The sequence below is a fragment of the Corvus cornix genome, chromosome Z, assembly GCF_000738735.6.
Source record: "Corvus cornix cornix isolate S_Up_H32 chromosome Z, ASM73873v5, whole genome shotgun sequence".
Lineage (NCBI taxonomy): Eukaryota > Metazoa > Chordata > Aves > Passeriformes > Corvidae > Corvus > Corvus cornix.
In genome coordinates this window covers 11,724,632-11,738,071 of record NC_046357.1, presented here as the reverse complement: position 1 = coordinate 11,738,071, position 13,440 = coordinate 11,724,632, and the positions used below count along the sequence as shown (strand labels likewise).

General features: G+C 41.9%; 1 protein-coding gene across 4 annotated transcripts in view; it reads left to right on the top strand.

Annotated features, from left to right (window-relative positions):
- Positions 1 to 13,440, top strand: part of EGFLAM (EGF like, fibronectin type III and laminin G domains) — a 79,251-nt gene that overhangs the window by 14,535 nt on the left and 51,276 nt on the right. For 2 of the 4 annotated variants that reach the window (XM_019283314.3, XM_010395188.4), the window contains exons 2-6: positions 2,873 to 2,982; positions 4,948 to 5,031; positions 6,106 to 6,132; positions 10,497 to 10,614; positions 10,861 to 10,996. In XM_019283314.3, the coding sequence (XP_019138859.2) occupies positions 2,944 to 2,982; positions 4,948 to 5,031; positions 6,106 to 6,132; positions 10,497 to 10,614; positions 10,861 to 10,996 (404 nt within the window). In that variant the 5' untranslated portion in view covers positions 2,873 to 2,943. Of the gene's footprint in view, positions 1 to 2,869; positions 2,983 to 4,947; positions 5,032 to 6,105; positions 6,133 to 10,496; positions 10,615 to 10,860; positions 10,997 to 13,440 lie in introns of all 4 variants that reach the window. The other 2 variants (XM_010395187.4, XM_010395189.4) reach the window with 1 other exon arrangement.

Sequence of the window (13,440 nt, the reverse complement as noted above, 5' to 3'; positions counted from 1 at the left end):
ACTCCCTTTCAGGCAAAATTTACTCCATCTCAGGGAGAGTGCTTTTGTATTCTTCAGCTCACTTGGAGAGCTTGTTTGGTGACTTCTTTACTGGTTTGATGGTTTTTGCATATTTTTAGAAATACAGAGCCAAAGACATGTATAAACGAGAAGGAAAGTAGCTGTAAGCAGAAAAGTAAACACAACATTGTCAGCTCAACATCGTTTACCTATGGCTAAATCCTCATTAAGTTGTGTTTGATATACTTTCACAATGTATAGTCATAATACGTGTGAGAGTGCTCCCTCTTGATTAATGGCTTCTTTGCATGGCACTGGAGTCATTGCTTCCATTACCATAAAAGCATTTTGGACAATATCGAACTTTCTGTGCCTGATGGGCCAGAAAGGAGAATGACTGTGTTTGTACAAAACATGTTTAATTTTATTGTTTATATAAATTGGATCCTTGTCCTTTATGATCAGAGCAAGTCTCCATGCCTTCTTAGGTATTCACTGGACCCAGCTGCAGAGGACATTGGCAGGGGGATCATTACTGAGGCAGATCTTCAGAGAATGCACAAGTAGTGGATATGTCTCACCCCCTTGTCTGCAGATTCCCAATCCACAGGCTTCAGAGGGGAGTAGGTTCTGTTGTGGTTTTGCACTGTGCGTGGTGCTACCAGATTAACAGAGAGTTCACACTGAGTTTTGAGAAGACGTATTTCTGACCCCAACTGTAGGAGAAACTACAAATACCCCAAGAGTTTTACCCTTGAAAACTCTTTATTATTTTTAATAGTCTAAACATGACATCCGACATAAAGACATAAATGTTTAGACCAGTTTCAATATCTGTTTTTAGTGTGCCTAATACATGATGCTCTGTAAAATCATTCAAAATATGTTAAGCTCACATTTATCTCAAAATGGTTCATCAGTAGAGCAGTGACAAGTGTTGCAACAGTTGTGATCAGCTGAAAAACTGCTTTCATATGGTTGCTCAAAAGCCATGGCATCTCCTGTAGCTCAGTGCCTTAAAACTGCTTGCGTCAGATCCTGCCATCACTTCACCATGGTTGTGAAGGGAAAGTTCAGTCCAGAAATGGACATTTTTTACTTTCTGCTGGTTTGTGTGAAATTCGGACCCTGACAACCAGAAGTGACTCTGAATCCCCAGACACACATCACTGAGCTGTCAGGCCAGGAGTGGTGATAGCAGAGGACCGTGGGACTGCCATGCTGCATGAGATACTCCTCTCTGCCTTGCCCTCTATCCTCCCCAGGAAATAACTCTGTGCATGGGTCACAGCTGCCACTGGCTTTCTTTGTCCTCTTGGCTCCTGGTTTGGGCATGAGGCAGCAGGTCCCCAGCAGGGTGACTGCCATGTGCCTGCTTGTCACACGGCTTTGTCGCAGAGAGGGCAGGATGCAGTGGTGTGGTGAGCTCTGGCCATCATCTGAGGCTGCTTGTAAAGACAGTGCTAAGGCTGATGGTTCCCAAGCATGTATCCAGCCATATCCCTGTTGTGTTAGGGGAATTCCCTAACTTCTAGGGAGAATTAAACAAGGAGGATAGAAATACAGGCCTCTCTGGCTCCTTGCTCTTGTTTTCCCTGGCTTAGGCCAGGGCTTTATATTTACTCCACAGTGACAATTTATAGGCCAGTGTAGCTGAGGTCAATTTTGGCTCTCTGTGTCTCTTTCATCATCTGCATCCTGGAGATAGTAGTGTTTTCTAGGGCTGAGTGAATAATTCATTATGTGGCTCCTTATTAAACAGATGTTGCCTCTCTGTTTGCAGATAGTCTGCAAATGGATTGCATTTTGTTCAAATTTATTTGTTGTTCCAAATTATTCACCAAATACTTTCAGTAAATAATGTTATTGGCCTATAGTGCAGTCAGAATATGAATTCGAAGCCTGCCTTACATGACTATTTGTCATTGCTGGTTAAAATTTGTTATTTCAGCAACTGTGCCTTCCAGCAAACTTGTCTCATAGAGCTTCCCCAGAAAGTAACACAAGGATGCTATGAATATGTTAAGAGTGAATGTTTAGGGGGTATTCTTTCTTCATTACTACTAATGCAGCTGAAATGCTAATCTGCCTCACTGGGTGTTGTGGATATTGGAAAGATGTTTTCTGAATGTAAAATGCTTCTAAAGTGGACACTGATACCCCAGCCCTGGCTGCTCATCCCTGCCACTCCTTTAGGTAGCAGGTGGTGTATGGTTCCAGCTACTGCTGAGTGCAGGGCAGGAGGTGAGCTTAGGAGGTGGCACATGCTGTGTTCAGAGCCCCTGGGCCAAGCAGGAATCCATTGGACTAAGTCCCTCCCTGCTAATGAAGAAAATGGGTGGGGGCCCAGGGAACATGGCATGGTTTGGCTCTCATCCACACAGTTGAACTCCTTTCCTTCCCCAAAGATGCCCATACTTACTTACAGATGTGGTGGGTGAGCTGTGCCGTCCTCCAGAACACTCTGGGGAGGCCTTTCCAGTAGTCTGAATCTGTGCCACAGACTGTACAAACAGTATGAATGTGTGAATGTCCCTGTGTTTGGGTCCTGGGTAGTACCCAGAATTTCAGGAACACATTTAAAGCCTACGAGTTGCTCAATTGCTTGAAGCACTGGGTACTCCTGAGCTGAGCAACAGCTTGCCCATTGAGAAGAGGAGATGTCCTCCTTTGCTCCCCCTCTCCTGGTGTTCCACTGCTACCTTGGAAGTTAGAACTGGAGAGGGAAAAGGGAAAAGTAAAATCTGAGTAGCTTGATAGTTTGGAATGAGGGCAACACAGGCCTACTTTTCAAAGCCATACCTGCCAGGTAGCTACAGGAGAGGGTTTTTGTCCTATGGCTCCTTATACAGTGCCATTTTGTTTTTAGCAGATAGGCTGGGGCCTCCTCTGGATATTCTGCTGGATTCACTGAACTGCACAGCGTTCAGTGTGCAATGGAAGATGCCAAAGCAGCACTCGAGCACCATCACGGGGTACACGGTAAGTGATGCTCCCTGCTGCTGCCTCAGCCTCAGCCTGCACACACGGACACCAGTGGGACAGCCCCTTCTCCTAACACACAGTGCCACTTCCCAGAAAGTAGCCAGGGGACAGTGGGCTTGAGTGGATTGAACTGTAACCTTAAAAAAACAAGCAGTTCATGTTTTAGAAACAAGCTATGATGGGAATTTGGGTTGGATGCCAAGGGCCTGCAGTGGATGTAGATTGCTTTCCTGCAACTGTTGTGGTTTTCCTGCAAAGCTCTCAGTGCTCTCTGCAGCTGATAAAACAGTAAAGTAGAGCAGAGCAGGTCAATATTACACTGTGCAAATGAGGGCCATCCAGCTCCTTTGACTTATACATCCAGCCTGACAATTACTTTAGCAGGAATATGTTTTCAAATGAAGCCTCTAAAACTTCCCAGACTGGTAGCAGGTACAATGGAAGGAGTCACTTTCATGGAGTCTCTTCCTGGAGAGGTACTGTACTGCACAGAATCCCTGGGAAACCACCAACAGCCTTAAATATCAAAAGGACTTTGTTTTATTCCCCCCTACCTCAGAAGTCAGTTTCTGTTAAAGAAGCTGAATGATTTTCCTGTTGTACTCAGCAATTTTATAGGGAAGCCTCTGACCCCCATCAAGGCTCTGCCATGTTACCTTCTGACTATATGGCAAAACAGAATGGCTAGGCTAAACTGGTTACTGTGTTTTAGTGTTCAAGAAGAAAAACAATGAGCACTAACATGCCATTCGTTCATTTTTGTTAGGTCTTGCTTTAACAGGTATTCCATGGCAATGAAACTCAGTCCCAAAACGGAAGTTTTCGTCAGTGGGAAATTAGCACCAAAGATGTGAGATGTTGACTAGAATGTGTTGCTTTCACCTTCAACAAAAAAAACCAAATAGCAGTTGTTCTTATTAGCATTTTCTATGGAAGGATTTGAAATTTCCAGGAATAAAATACCAAAAATTCAGTTTTATGTAAAAAGGGGGGAAGTGGAATACCACTGAGTACCTTTATTATTAATGTACACTAAAAGGGTGAGACAATTCCCTGCAACAGGTGTTTCTGGTACACATGCTCCTTTATCCCACAGTCTTGTAAATCACACCAGTGCAGCCCAGCTGCAGAGTTGATTTTGTTGTTATGAAAGTGCTATGAACTAGAATATAGTAGTCTAAAACTCCAAAAATCACTGGCTGTGGCCAGGACCTGCCTTAGGTGGGCTCTGTGTAGCTGGGTCCATCCTTCTCTGTGAAAACAGAGGTGTGATGATTAATTGTCTTAAGTCGTAAACAGTTTTCACTTTTCATGCACGCAGATTGAGCATCTGAGCTCCACTACTTTTTTTAAGCCTTGAGCTGGTGTGTGGCATGATAATAAAACCAATGACAAGCAGCATCAATAGTGTTGTACCTAAAACGTTTTCACTGTAGTATCTTGACCCTCTGGCATCTCTGGGTCTCTGTGCATGGGAAAGCAGATTCTCTGTCTCATTAGTCTCCAGTACATGGCAACAGACATGGAGAGACATTTTACGATAGAGCAATTTTTATAATGTCATAATCATGTAATGTTCACATCTTCCTTACATGAAGTAAGGTGTCTAAGTGGTGCATACTGGTCCCACAACTCTTTAGCTGTCCATGCTCACCACAGACAAATGATGCACAATGAAAATAGTCAGCTCAGGTCTGCACTACAAACCCTACAACTGCGTCTCACATTAGTTAAGTGTATACACTTTGTGATGGTGTCCTTTGGTCACACCAACAACTTCTAGCAAATATGTAAGGAATATTAAATATTAATATTACCTTTTCCTGCATTTGAAAAGGTAAGAGATCATGGGCTCAAATGCTGTCCTCAGAGTGAGAATGGTGCACTGGTGCACTCATTCTTAAGTAACTCTGAAACACTGAGTTATTGCTTTAACTGGTTTGACTATATCTTCTTCCCAAGGTCTTTTACTCAGAAGTTGAAGGTGACAAAGCAGTTAAACAGCTCTCACATGATGTACCCCTCAGTTTGGATATGATTAGCATGGTGAGTATTGCTTTTCATCAACAATCAGAGCACTGGAGCAGAACATGCAAATGGAAACTTGCAATCCAAGCCCCAGATCTGCTCGGGGTGTTGAGCAAAAGGAAATCACAATGTTTTTCTGTTTGCGTGATGCACTTTTGCTCCTTCTTGTCTGACTGTTTTATCATGTAAAACTATTGGGACTTGCTCTCAGCTTCCTAGTACTGATCTTTGACATCTACTAAAATAGAACTTTTAATCTTGAATGTACATTTTCTGTGCATTTTCATACATGGAAGAGGTGGAGTTGCGCAAGTCTATGCACAGTCAGTGTATGTGTATTGCAGTGTCTGACATAGCTGTGTGACTTAAAGAGTGTTTTTGCTTCTGTGTGAGACTGTGGCCTTCTGAGATATGGCTGCTTTAGTTGCAGTTCTGCAAGTTCATATTCTAGAAGATTCCCCTAGATGCTGGTGTTTATTTTGTTCTTGAATACACTACTTTTTCTTATTGCTCTCAATTTGTTTCTTTAAGTTATGTTTTTTCTTTTATATCACCTTTGTATTCTTGCTTTGGGGCTTTTTTTCATTTGCCCCTTCTCTTTCCTTCTTCCCTTTTTCTGCCCCACTTCCTCACTAGAAGTGTGAGTGAGGAGGATGCTCAAATTTCCTGCAGTTTTCCATCACTCTGGTTGTCAGTTCTGACTTCTGCAGGATCCTAGGATCACAGTGAATGAAACAATATTGCTGTCATGATATATAATTTCTTTATTTATGCATTATTTTCTCCCTTCTTATCTTTATCTCTGTATTCCTCTCTCGCCTTTTTTTTTTCCTAAAACCATTCTTACTAGTAGTGCCAAGAAAGATCAAACAGCACACTGTTTTTTATCTTAATCCTAACAGCAGTACTTTTTAATCACTGGGAGAGGAGAGTCTGTATCCCAGTATTCATGCAGATGATTAACAGCCACATAGAATACTACATGCTGCAGCATATGGGTCTTGTTTTAATTCCCTGACCCATTATTTATGTGCTTTTGCTGTCACTTTTTATTATGTTAGTTCTTAATAAGTCCTATTTGCTTTTTCCCAGGGTCAGCTTGAAGGACAAGCAATTTTTGTAAGTATTGCTTCGCATGAAACTTGGTCACAGATGAGCTTTAAAAAGAAATTGAATGATTCTGACTTGGTCTTTCCACAGACTCACGCACAAAAGTTAATCTCAAATGTTGATTCTATGTAGCACTTATACAGGGCCTTTCATGGTCAAAATGTAGCAAATAGTAGCCCCAAAAAGCTCAAAATCCACAGGTGAACAAGGCGGACATGTAGGACAAGTAGCTCCCTTTTTAGCAACGGACAAACCTTTTTCTCAGTCATCAGAGGTATTTAGGGATGTCTTGTTTTGATGGAGTACATTTGTGCAAAAAATGAGGTATATCCAGGCAGTGAGGATTTAAAGATGATGGGGACAGTCAAGTAGTCAGACAGACACTAAAAGGGAAGAACAAAGTCTGGCAGTTGGAGAGGAGATGAAGAGGGAAAAACCTGAGCCAGTCCAGAGAGAGCCAAGAAGGAGGAGGAGCACAGGAAGAGGCCAGCCTTGCAACGCCCAGGAGGAAGGAGTGGGAGACTAGCTACTAGTCTAAAACAAGTTTGAAAGAAATACCAACTCTCTTAATGGCTTTGCAGCTGGTGAATTAATCAAATTGATTATTTCCAGTCCTGCACTCAGTCCAGTCTGCTTCCTGTGAGCAGTAAACAGGTTGGGTTTATTGTGAGCAGGAAGCAAGCAGGAGGTGCTTGAGTTTAGGTAGGAGAAGGACAGCAATTTCAGTCTTTAACTGAAATCCCTAACATCAACAGCCTCTTGCAGATTTTTTTTTCTGAGAGCTATTTTAGGAATAGAGAAATCTCACGAAGTTGGTGGAGCTCACAGAACTTTTGTGGTCTGAAATAAGGGAAGTTTGGTTGTACTATAGGAGGCTGAATCCTCAGGATGCACTTGAACCAGGACTATCTGGTTCAATCCTAGTTGAGCTGAGTCTGGATTATGGCATCTCAGAGTTGAGGTTCCATGCTGGGCCCTCCTTTTCTGCTTGATAAAAATAACACTTCGGAGGGGTACTTGTGAGAAGTATGAATGGCTGGGATTAATCAGCTCCCAGCTGTCATTAATCCTCCAGGAAGTGGTGTTCTCGATGAAATGCTTTCTGTTTTATTCATACCAAACTCAACAGAAATCTGCAATAGTTTTGTGGTTAAGTCTGCATAGCTAATGTTTCCATCACTGAGCCTCTCCTGGTGCTGGGTATGACCCTGCTGCTTTCTTAGAGGCTTCTCTGGGTCGTGTGGGACCGCTGTAGCAAGAGCTGATTTGTACCGCCTGTTTCGGCGCATGCCTATGTTCATGTGCCTGTGTGTTAGGAAAGTGGATAATGGATTATTGTGTATTATATCATCATAAAGTAGAGAACATGTAAGTGACAGCAGCTAGGAGAAGTGCAGATGCAGTACCATTTAGTAAGGCGGTTGTTCTAACTGGGCATAATATTCAGGAACTCCAGCACATGTAAAAAATAAGAAAAATCAATAAAAATTAGTAGGCTTTAAAGGTGGGAAGTTTTAGGTTGGGCACAGAGCCGTGGAGAGCAACACTGCTCCCTGTCAAATCACTAAACATACCAGTACAAAATGGGAAGTGACCAGCTGGGACCAGTAGTGCAGGGAAGGAATTGTCGTCAGGGGAGAGAGTGTCATTAAACCCAGCTCAGTTCCTGCAGCTGTGTTGTAATCCAGGGTTTGATGATTTTTTGGATTAAAACAAAACAGAAAACAGACATTCTTTTGGAAAACAATTTGTAATCCTGGTGTCTGTGAGGCAGCTTACTGAGCCTCAAAAACAGTTTCAACACACTTGTAGGGAAGGCAAGCTGTATGGCAGGGCAGGGAGGGATATATGGGATAATCTACAAGGAATTGGCTCCCCTACCACAGAAAAGGTATCACATTGCCTCACCCCATTCAACAGTGTGAGATTGTAATGAGAATACCAAATGTAATTTTTTAGGATTTTAGCAAGAGTTGGGCAAGACGAAAAAGTGAGGTTGGTGACTGTTGAAGCATCATCAGCAATCGAGTGTTGAGTTTGGGGCTCAGGCTTTGAAATATAGAGGTAATCTGAGTGGAGGGAGGACTACAAAAATGATGGGGGTAGCTCTTCCACATACTACCTAAATTCATTATCTGTGAGGCCACTCTGTCTCTTCTGAGAGGGAGAAAACTTGGGTTTAAGACCTGTCTTCTAAATACAAGCAAAAAAAGAAATGAAACATGTACTCCCAGGCTGCTGGACAATGGGGGACAAGGAAATGTGTTTCTTTTCCAGGATCTGATTTGAAAGTGTTCCTGGTGTGAGGTGGGTATTCCCTGACATTGCCACAGGTCAGGGTAGCTTGATGACGTCCTGAATTTTTACTTATTCACTGATGTCCTGATCTTTGAAGATTAGAAGAGGCTTGATCTCAGAGATACCCACTGTGTGTTCCAGAGCTCTGTTCATGGAAAGGGCACTGCCAGAAGGAGGCAGGTAGCCACGTGTGTAAGGCATGAGTGCACCTTATTGAGGTTTTGAGGGCACACATGTTGAACTTAAATACTTAAGTAGATATTAAGGCTTTGATCTTGACTGGCCAGGCACTCAATGAGATTCCCTCTGTTTAGCTTATTGTAGACTTGAGTCTGCAGGTAATAGTATGAGGCATGCGCATGAATATCCAACTCTCTGCAAGCACCAAGTTCCTGAATAGTGTGAAAACAAAAAGACAAATAATGAAGGATTTTTTCCTTATAAGAATGAGTGTAATAAAGAGGAATACTGGCAGGAACAAATGCACAGAGTTAATGGCAGACAGACAATACCTATGGCATGGAGGATAGAAAGGCAGGAGCACGGGCGTCAGTACTGTCGCCAGGAGGAGGTACTGGGTTTTCAGCAACTGGCTTCTCAGATCACATTGTGAAAGATCTCAGTCCCTTCAGCTATGAGACTGAAAGACCCAGATTAATCTTCCAGAGTGAGTGTTCTTGCTGCCTCTCTCTGGACAGTTACTTTTCCAGCATTGTTTTTGTCTCAGATTTGTCCAGATCATTTGAACACATCAAGTGTGAATGATGGAAAAACAGGATAGTGGTCAGGCGGTCCATGTTAATAGGAAATCAGTGTTAGTGCTCCAAAACCATGTCCAGAGAAATGACAGATGGCAGGGTGTTGTCGAACAACATTGTAGTAATAATGTAGGTTCCCCAAAGAGTAGAGAGGAAGTGGTTTTTTCCAAATGACCATCAAAAGGAAATTTAGCAGTTAATAAAATTTTTGGATTGTTTACTATTTTACTGCAACTGGAAGTGCAGATTTAAAGTCTGTTCCAACATGAAGAGAAAGGATAACTCCGCATTTTCAAATGCACTGTGACTAATGTGTTTGATATCAGAGAATGAAAACCAGAAGAATAATTGCTGTAAACCAGTTTTTTTGTAAGTGCTTATTTTTCACACCAGAACAGTCTGTGGTGTAGAACCTGGTATTTCTGTTTACGTGTGTATGCTGTCAAAATTCATAAATCTGGGATTAACACAGGCATTCCAGGTAGGCTGCAGGTAAAGTATACTCAATTTCTGTACACATGTACACATTCTCCATTAAAGATCCACGAGATCTATATGTCTGAGGCTGATCCATGCTATGTGCAGCAGCCAGTGATGAAATGTAATATTTTGGTGACATTTTCCATTTTCTGGAAGAATTGAACAGGCTCCTCTGAAGAGTATTCATCAGCACAAGCTCTTCACATGGAGTTGAGCATTGCCTCCTTTACAGTAGTTGTCTGTGGGTTAATCTTTCTGTGTTTATGGCAGAAGGACAAATAAGGGAAATGCCTGCTTCAGGTCAAGGCTGTTAGCTGAGCTCGTAAAATTGTGAGAGATGATGGGATAGAGCTCTGCTCTGTGAGAAATTAAGGATCATCAGTTCACACTGCATCGAATTGCTTCACTCTCAGGAGGTTTTATGGCCTCTGAATTTAAAAGAGAAATAAAAACAAACATGAAATAAAAAAGGGCAAAACACACCAGACTGATACCAAATGCTAGCAGCTGGGTCAAGGGAGGGAATAGTATGTGACTTTGACTTCACCAGTGAAAAAGCTGGATATCAAATACAAATGATCTGCAACCTTATGAGTTATGCTGAGAAATGGGTCCAGGTCAACCTTGTGGATTCCCCCTGGGGCAAAGCTGCAGCTTGAGAGGAAACACGATTCTATTTGTGTTTGTTGTTTCTGAGCTGCAACTGGGCTGGGGACAATCTTCCTAGGAGAGTACATGGAAAACACCATGTAAGATCCCCAAATTCCAGCTCACAGCACTATCCCCAGTTGCACAGAATTGCTGTCACAATGTGCTTTTCTGCTCTTGACTTGGCAGGATGTTGTTATTGGTGACCTGAAGCCAGGCACCCCACACCGCGTTAGCGTTGGAGCGTACGGCTGGGCAGGGAAAGGACGGCCCAGCATGCCCAGAGAGGTGACAACTTTATCCCAAGGTAACACTGCCTGCAGGGCTCTGTTGCAAAACTGGCAGGGCAGTTGTCTCTAGCACTCACACCTAACCTCTGTCACGTGCAGTATCATAGTACTTCTCTGTTACTTTTCCACAATTGTAGGGTTTTAGAGGGGCAATAGGGTGAGGGGAGAAGGCTATAAATTTGATTTAAATCTGTGGGTGTTGGGTTATTGTGTGTGGCAATGCAGCTGCTTCTCTAATGCTATACCTTTGCACCTCTTCTTAGATAAGTGCATGCCCCCTGCACCACCCTATCAGCCCCAGATCGTGGTGGTTTCTGATTCAGAAGTTGCATTGTCCTGGAAGCCTGGAGTGAGTGAAGGAAGTTCTCCCATCCAGTACTACACAGTGGAGTTTATCAGGCAAGTTTGCCAGTGGAGCCTGAATTTCGGTGTTTGCACACTATAGTGTTTTGGGGTTTTTTAAACCTAAACTGCTCTATTAAACTGCATATAGATATGGTTTATTTACTTACTGTGTATCGTATGCTTAGATTTCCTCTCAGTGTGTTGAATTACCATGAAAATTTAAAGACGAAACCAGAAATGATCCAATTTGTTATAAAATCACCAATAAGTTGTACTTTCTGATGGAAGAGAAATAAGGTCTAATTTGATCTGTTCCCTCTGCTAGTGGCCTGGGTGAATGAAGCTTTAAGTTTCTCCTGTCATCAAATGCTGTCAAACCATGCTGAGAAAAGAGTGTTTGGGAGAATGGTTTCCCTGGGTTGCCTGTAGACAATAATTCAAGGATTGAAAATTCAGCATGTTGGACAGTTTTACCTGACAAAAGTTACAGAATCATAGAAACATCGAGATTGGAAGAGACCTTCAAGATCATCCAGCCCAATCATCAACCCAGCACTACCACTGTAGCCCCTAAACCACATCACACAGTACCAGACCCAGACACCTCTTGAACACAAAGCCATTTGGGTCTTGAGCTTGCAGGATTTAGACTTGCTTTGTTATGCTAATGCTAATCAAGTTTACATGAAATGTTGATCTCTCTGTTTAGATTTGGGGGGGAAAGTGGTGTGTTGGTGGGGCCTTTTTTTTGTTCTTTTATTGAACTTTTATTGAACTCTAAAATTTGAAGCAGTAGAACTGAACTGACAGAAGTTGCCAGTCAAATTGCTTTTATAAGCTGCATAAGAAGGGTCAGGAGGAGGTGATTGTATCTGCAAGCATAAACAAGTATTTGTACTTGACTGTTCATATGCTTGTGTGAGCTAATATCTGCATACAAATCTATGTATTTTTATTCGCCTCAATGTTTACCCTTACAGTGAAAGTAAAATTCAGCCTTTTAATCCTTTGAGCGAATACTTGATGACAGGTTTTAGTTGAGGTTCCTGTAAAAGAAGAGAGAATTGATTCTTTAGCTACTCTAATCTGTAAAAGTCAAAAAAATCATTCTTCGGGAAAACATAGTCATTTTTTAAAAAGAATTGTTGTTGTTAGAACAGACAGGAAGAACCTGCTTTTCAAAGTATGGGTACAATCTACCAAAAAGATATTGATATAGCAAAAAGAATACCCAGACTGAAAACCTACTTCTTAAGTGATGCACTTTGTGTTTGGACTGAAATGCCCCATATTTAGTTGGAGGCAATCCAATGTTCAGGGCACTGCGAGGCAGGATGTGAGGACTGAAGATACTTATCTCCTTCGTTTAATGTCTGCTGTAGACCTACAATGAAATTTTTTCAATATCTACTTCTTTAACACAATTTTTATCTGAGCTTTTTGCTCTCTCTCCATCACTTCTCTCTCATTTGCTCAGTTGATGGGGAAGGGATTTTGTTGTATTCTGATTGACTGCACTTGTATCACCTCCGTGCTTTTACTGGAAAGTGGAACCTGGAGGCTTATGTACACTTCTTCATAGCACCAGGAGCCTGCTAATGGAAGAAGTGGGCACCATCATCTCCATCTGACACAGTCACAATGTTTTTGTTCAGCCAGGGAGTGGAAAGCTGCCTTTGCTGTTTAGGTCAAAAGATGCGAGTGATTGAAATTTAAGTGTTTCATCAGCTTTAGACTTTGGGAAAGAATTTGCTAGCAGCAAAATGTTTTGATTGCACTGTTTAGTTTGAGGTTTAGAGCTAAGTAGAAAGTGCCTTTCTTAATTCTGGGATTACACTCTCTTAGACTTGGAAGCTTGGTTATATATTTGGAGTAAGTTCAATGAGCCATAAGCCCTAATGGCAGTTAGAGGTAAACATTTAACTTTAAGCCTCATTGTCTTTTGCTGCATATAGTGTTAATTACCGTAAAATGTATTATCGTGAGTTAAGGCCAGTAAATTAAACCAATGTAAAACTAAAACAAATCAGTTCAAGTAAATCTAGAATTGAGTCCTCTTATGTCAAAGAAATACACCATTATCCTGTGATTTTGCAAAATTAATTACTTTCTAATGCAAATGTGTAATTTCACTTGGGTACAGCACAAATGTCTAAAAACCATGACATTCTTTAATAATTTCCATCTCCTTAGAACTAACTTTATGACTTTAACCCTAGGAAAAACATGTTGGCACAAAACACTCCTCTCAGTTGCTCAGCTGTGATACTGGGGAAATTCAGTATATTCATGAAAATTCAGTACCTTAATTGTTTTGAGATACCAGAATCTAATCAGAACCAGAGCTAGCCTGCAGCCTGTGGTGCTTTATTTAAGCACTTGACTCTAAGGGGTTTCCCTTGGGAACCTTTGGTTCACTACAGGCAGTGGAGGGCTGTAGGTGGCTTCAGATGTAGGATGAGCTGAGCTAATTCAGGCTCTGCTCTGCTGCTGACTAA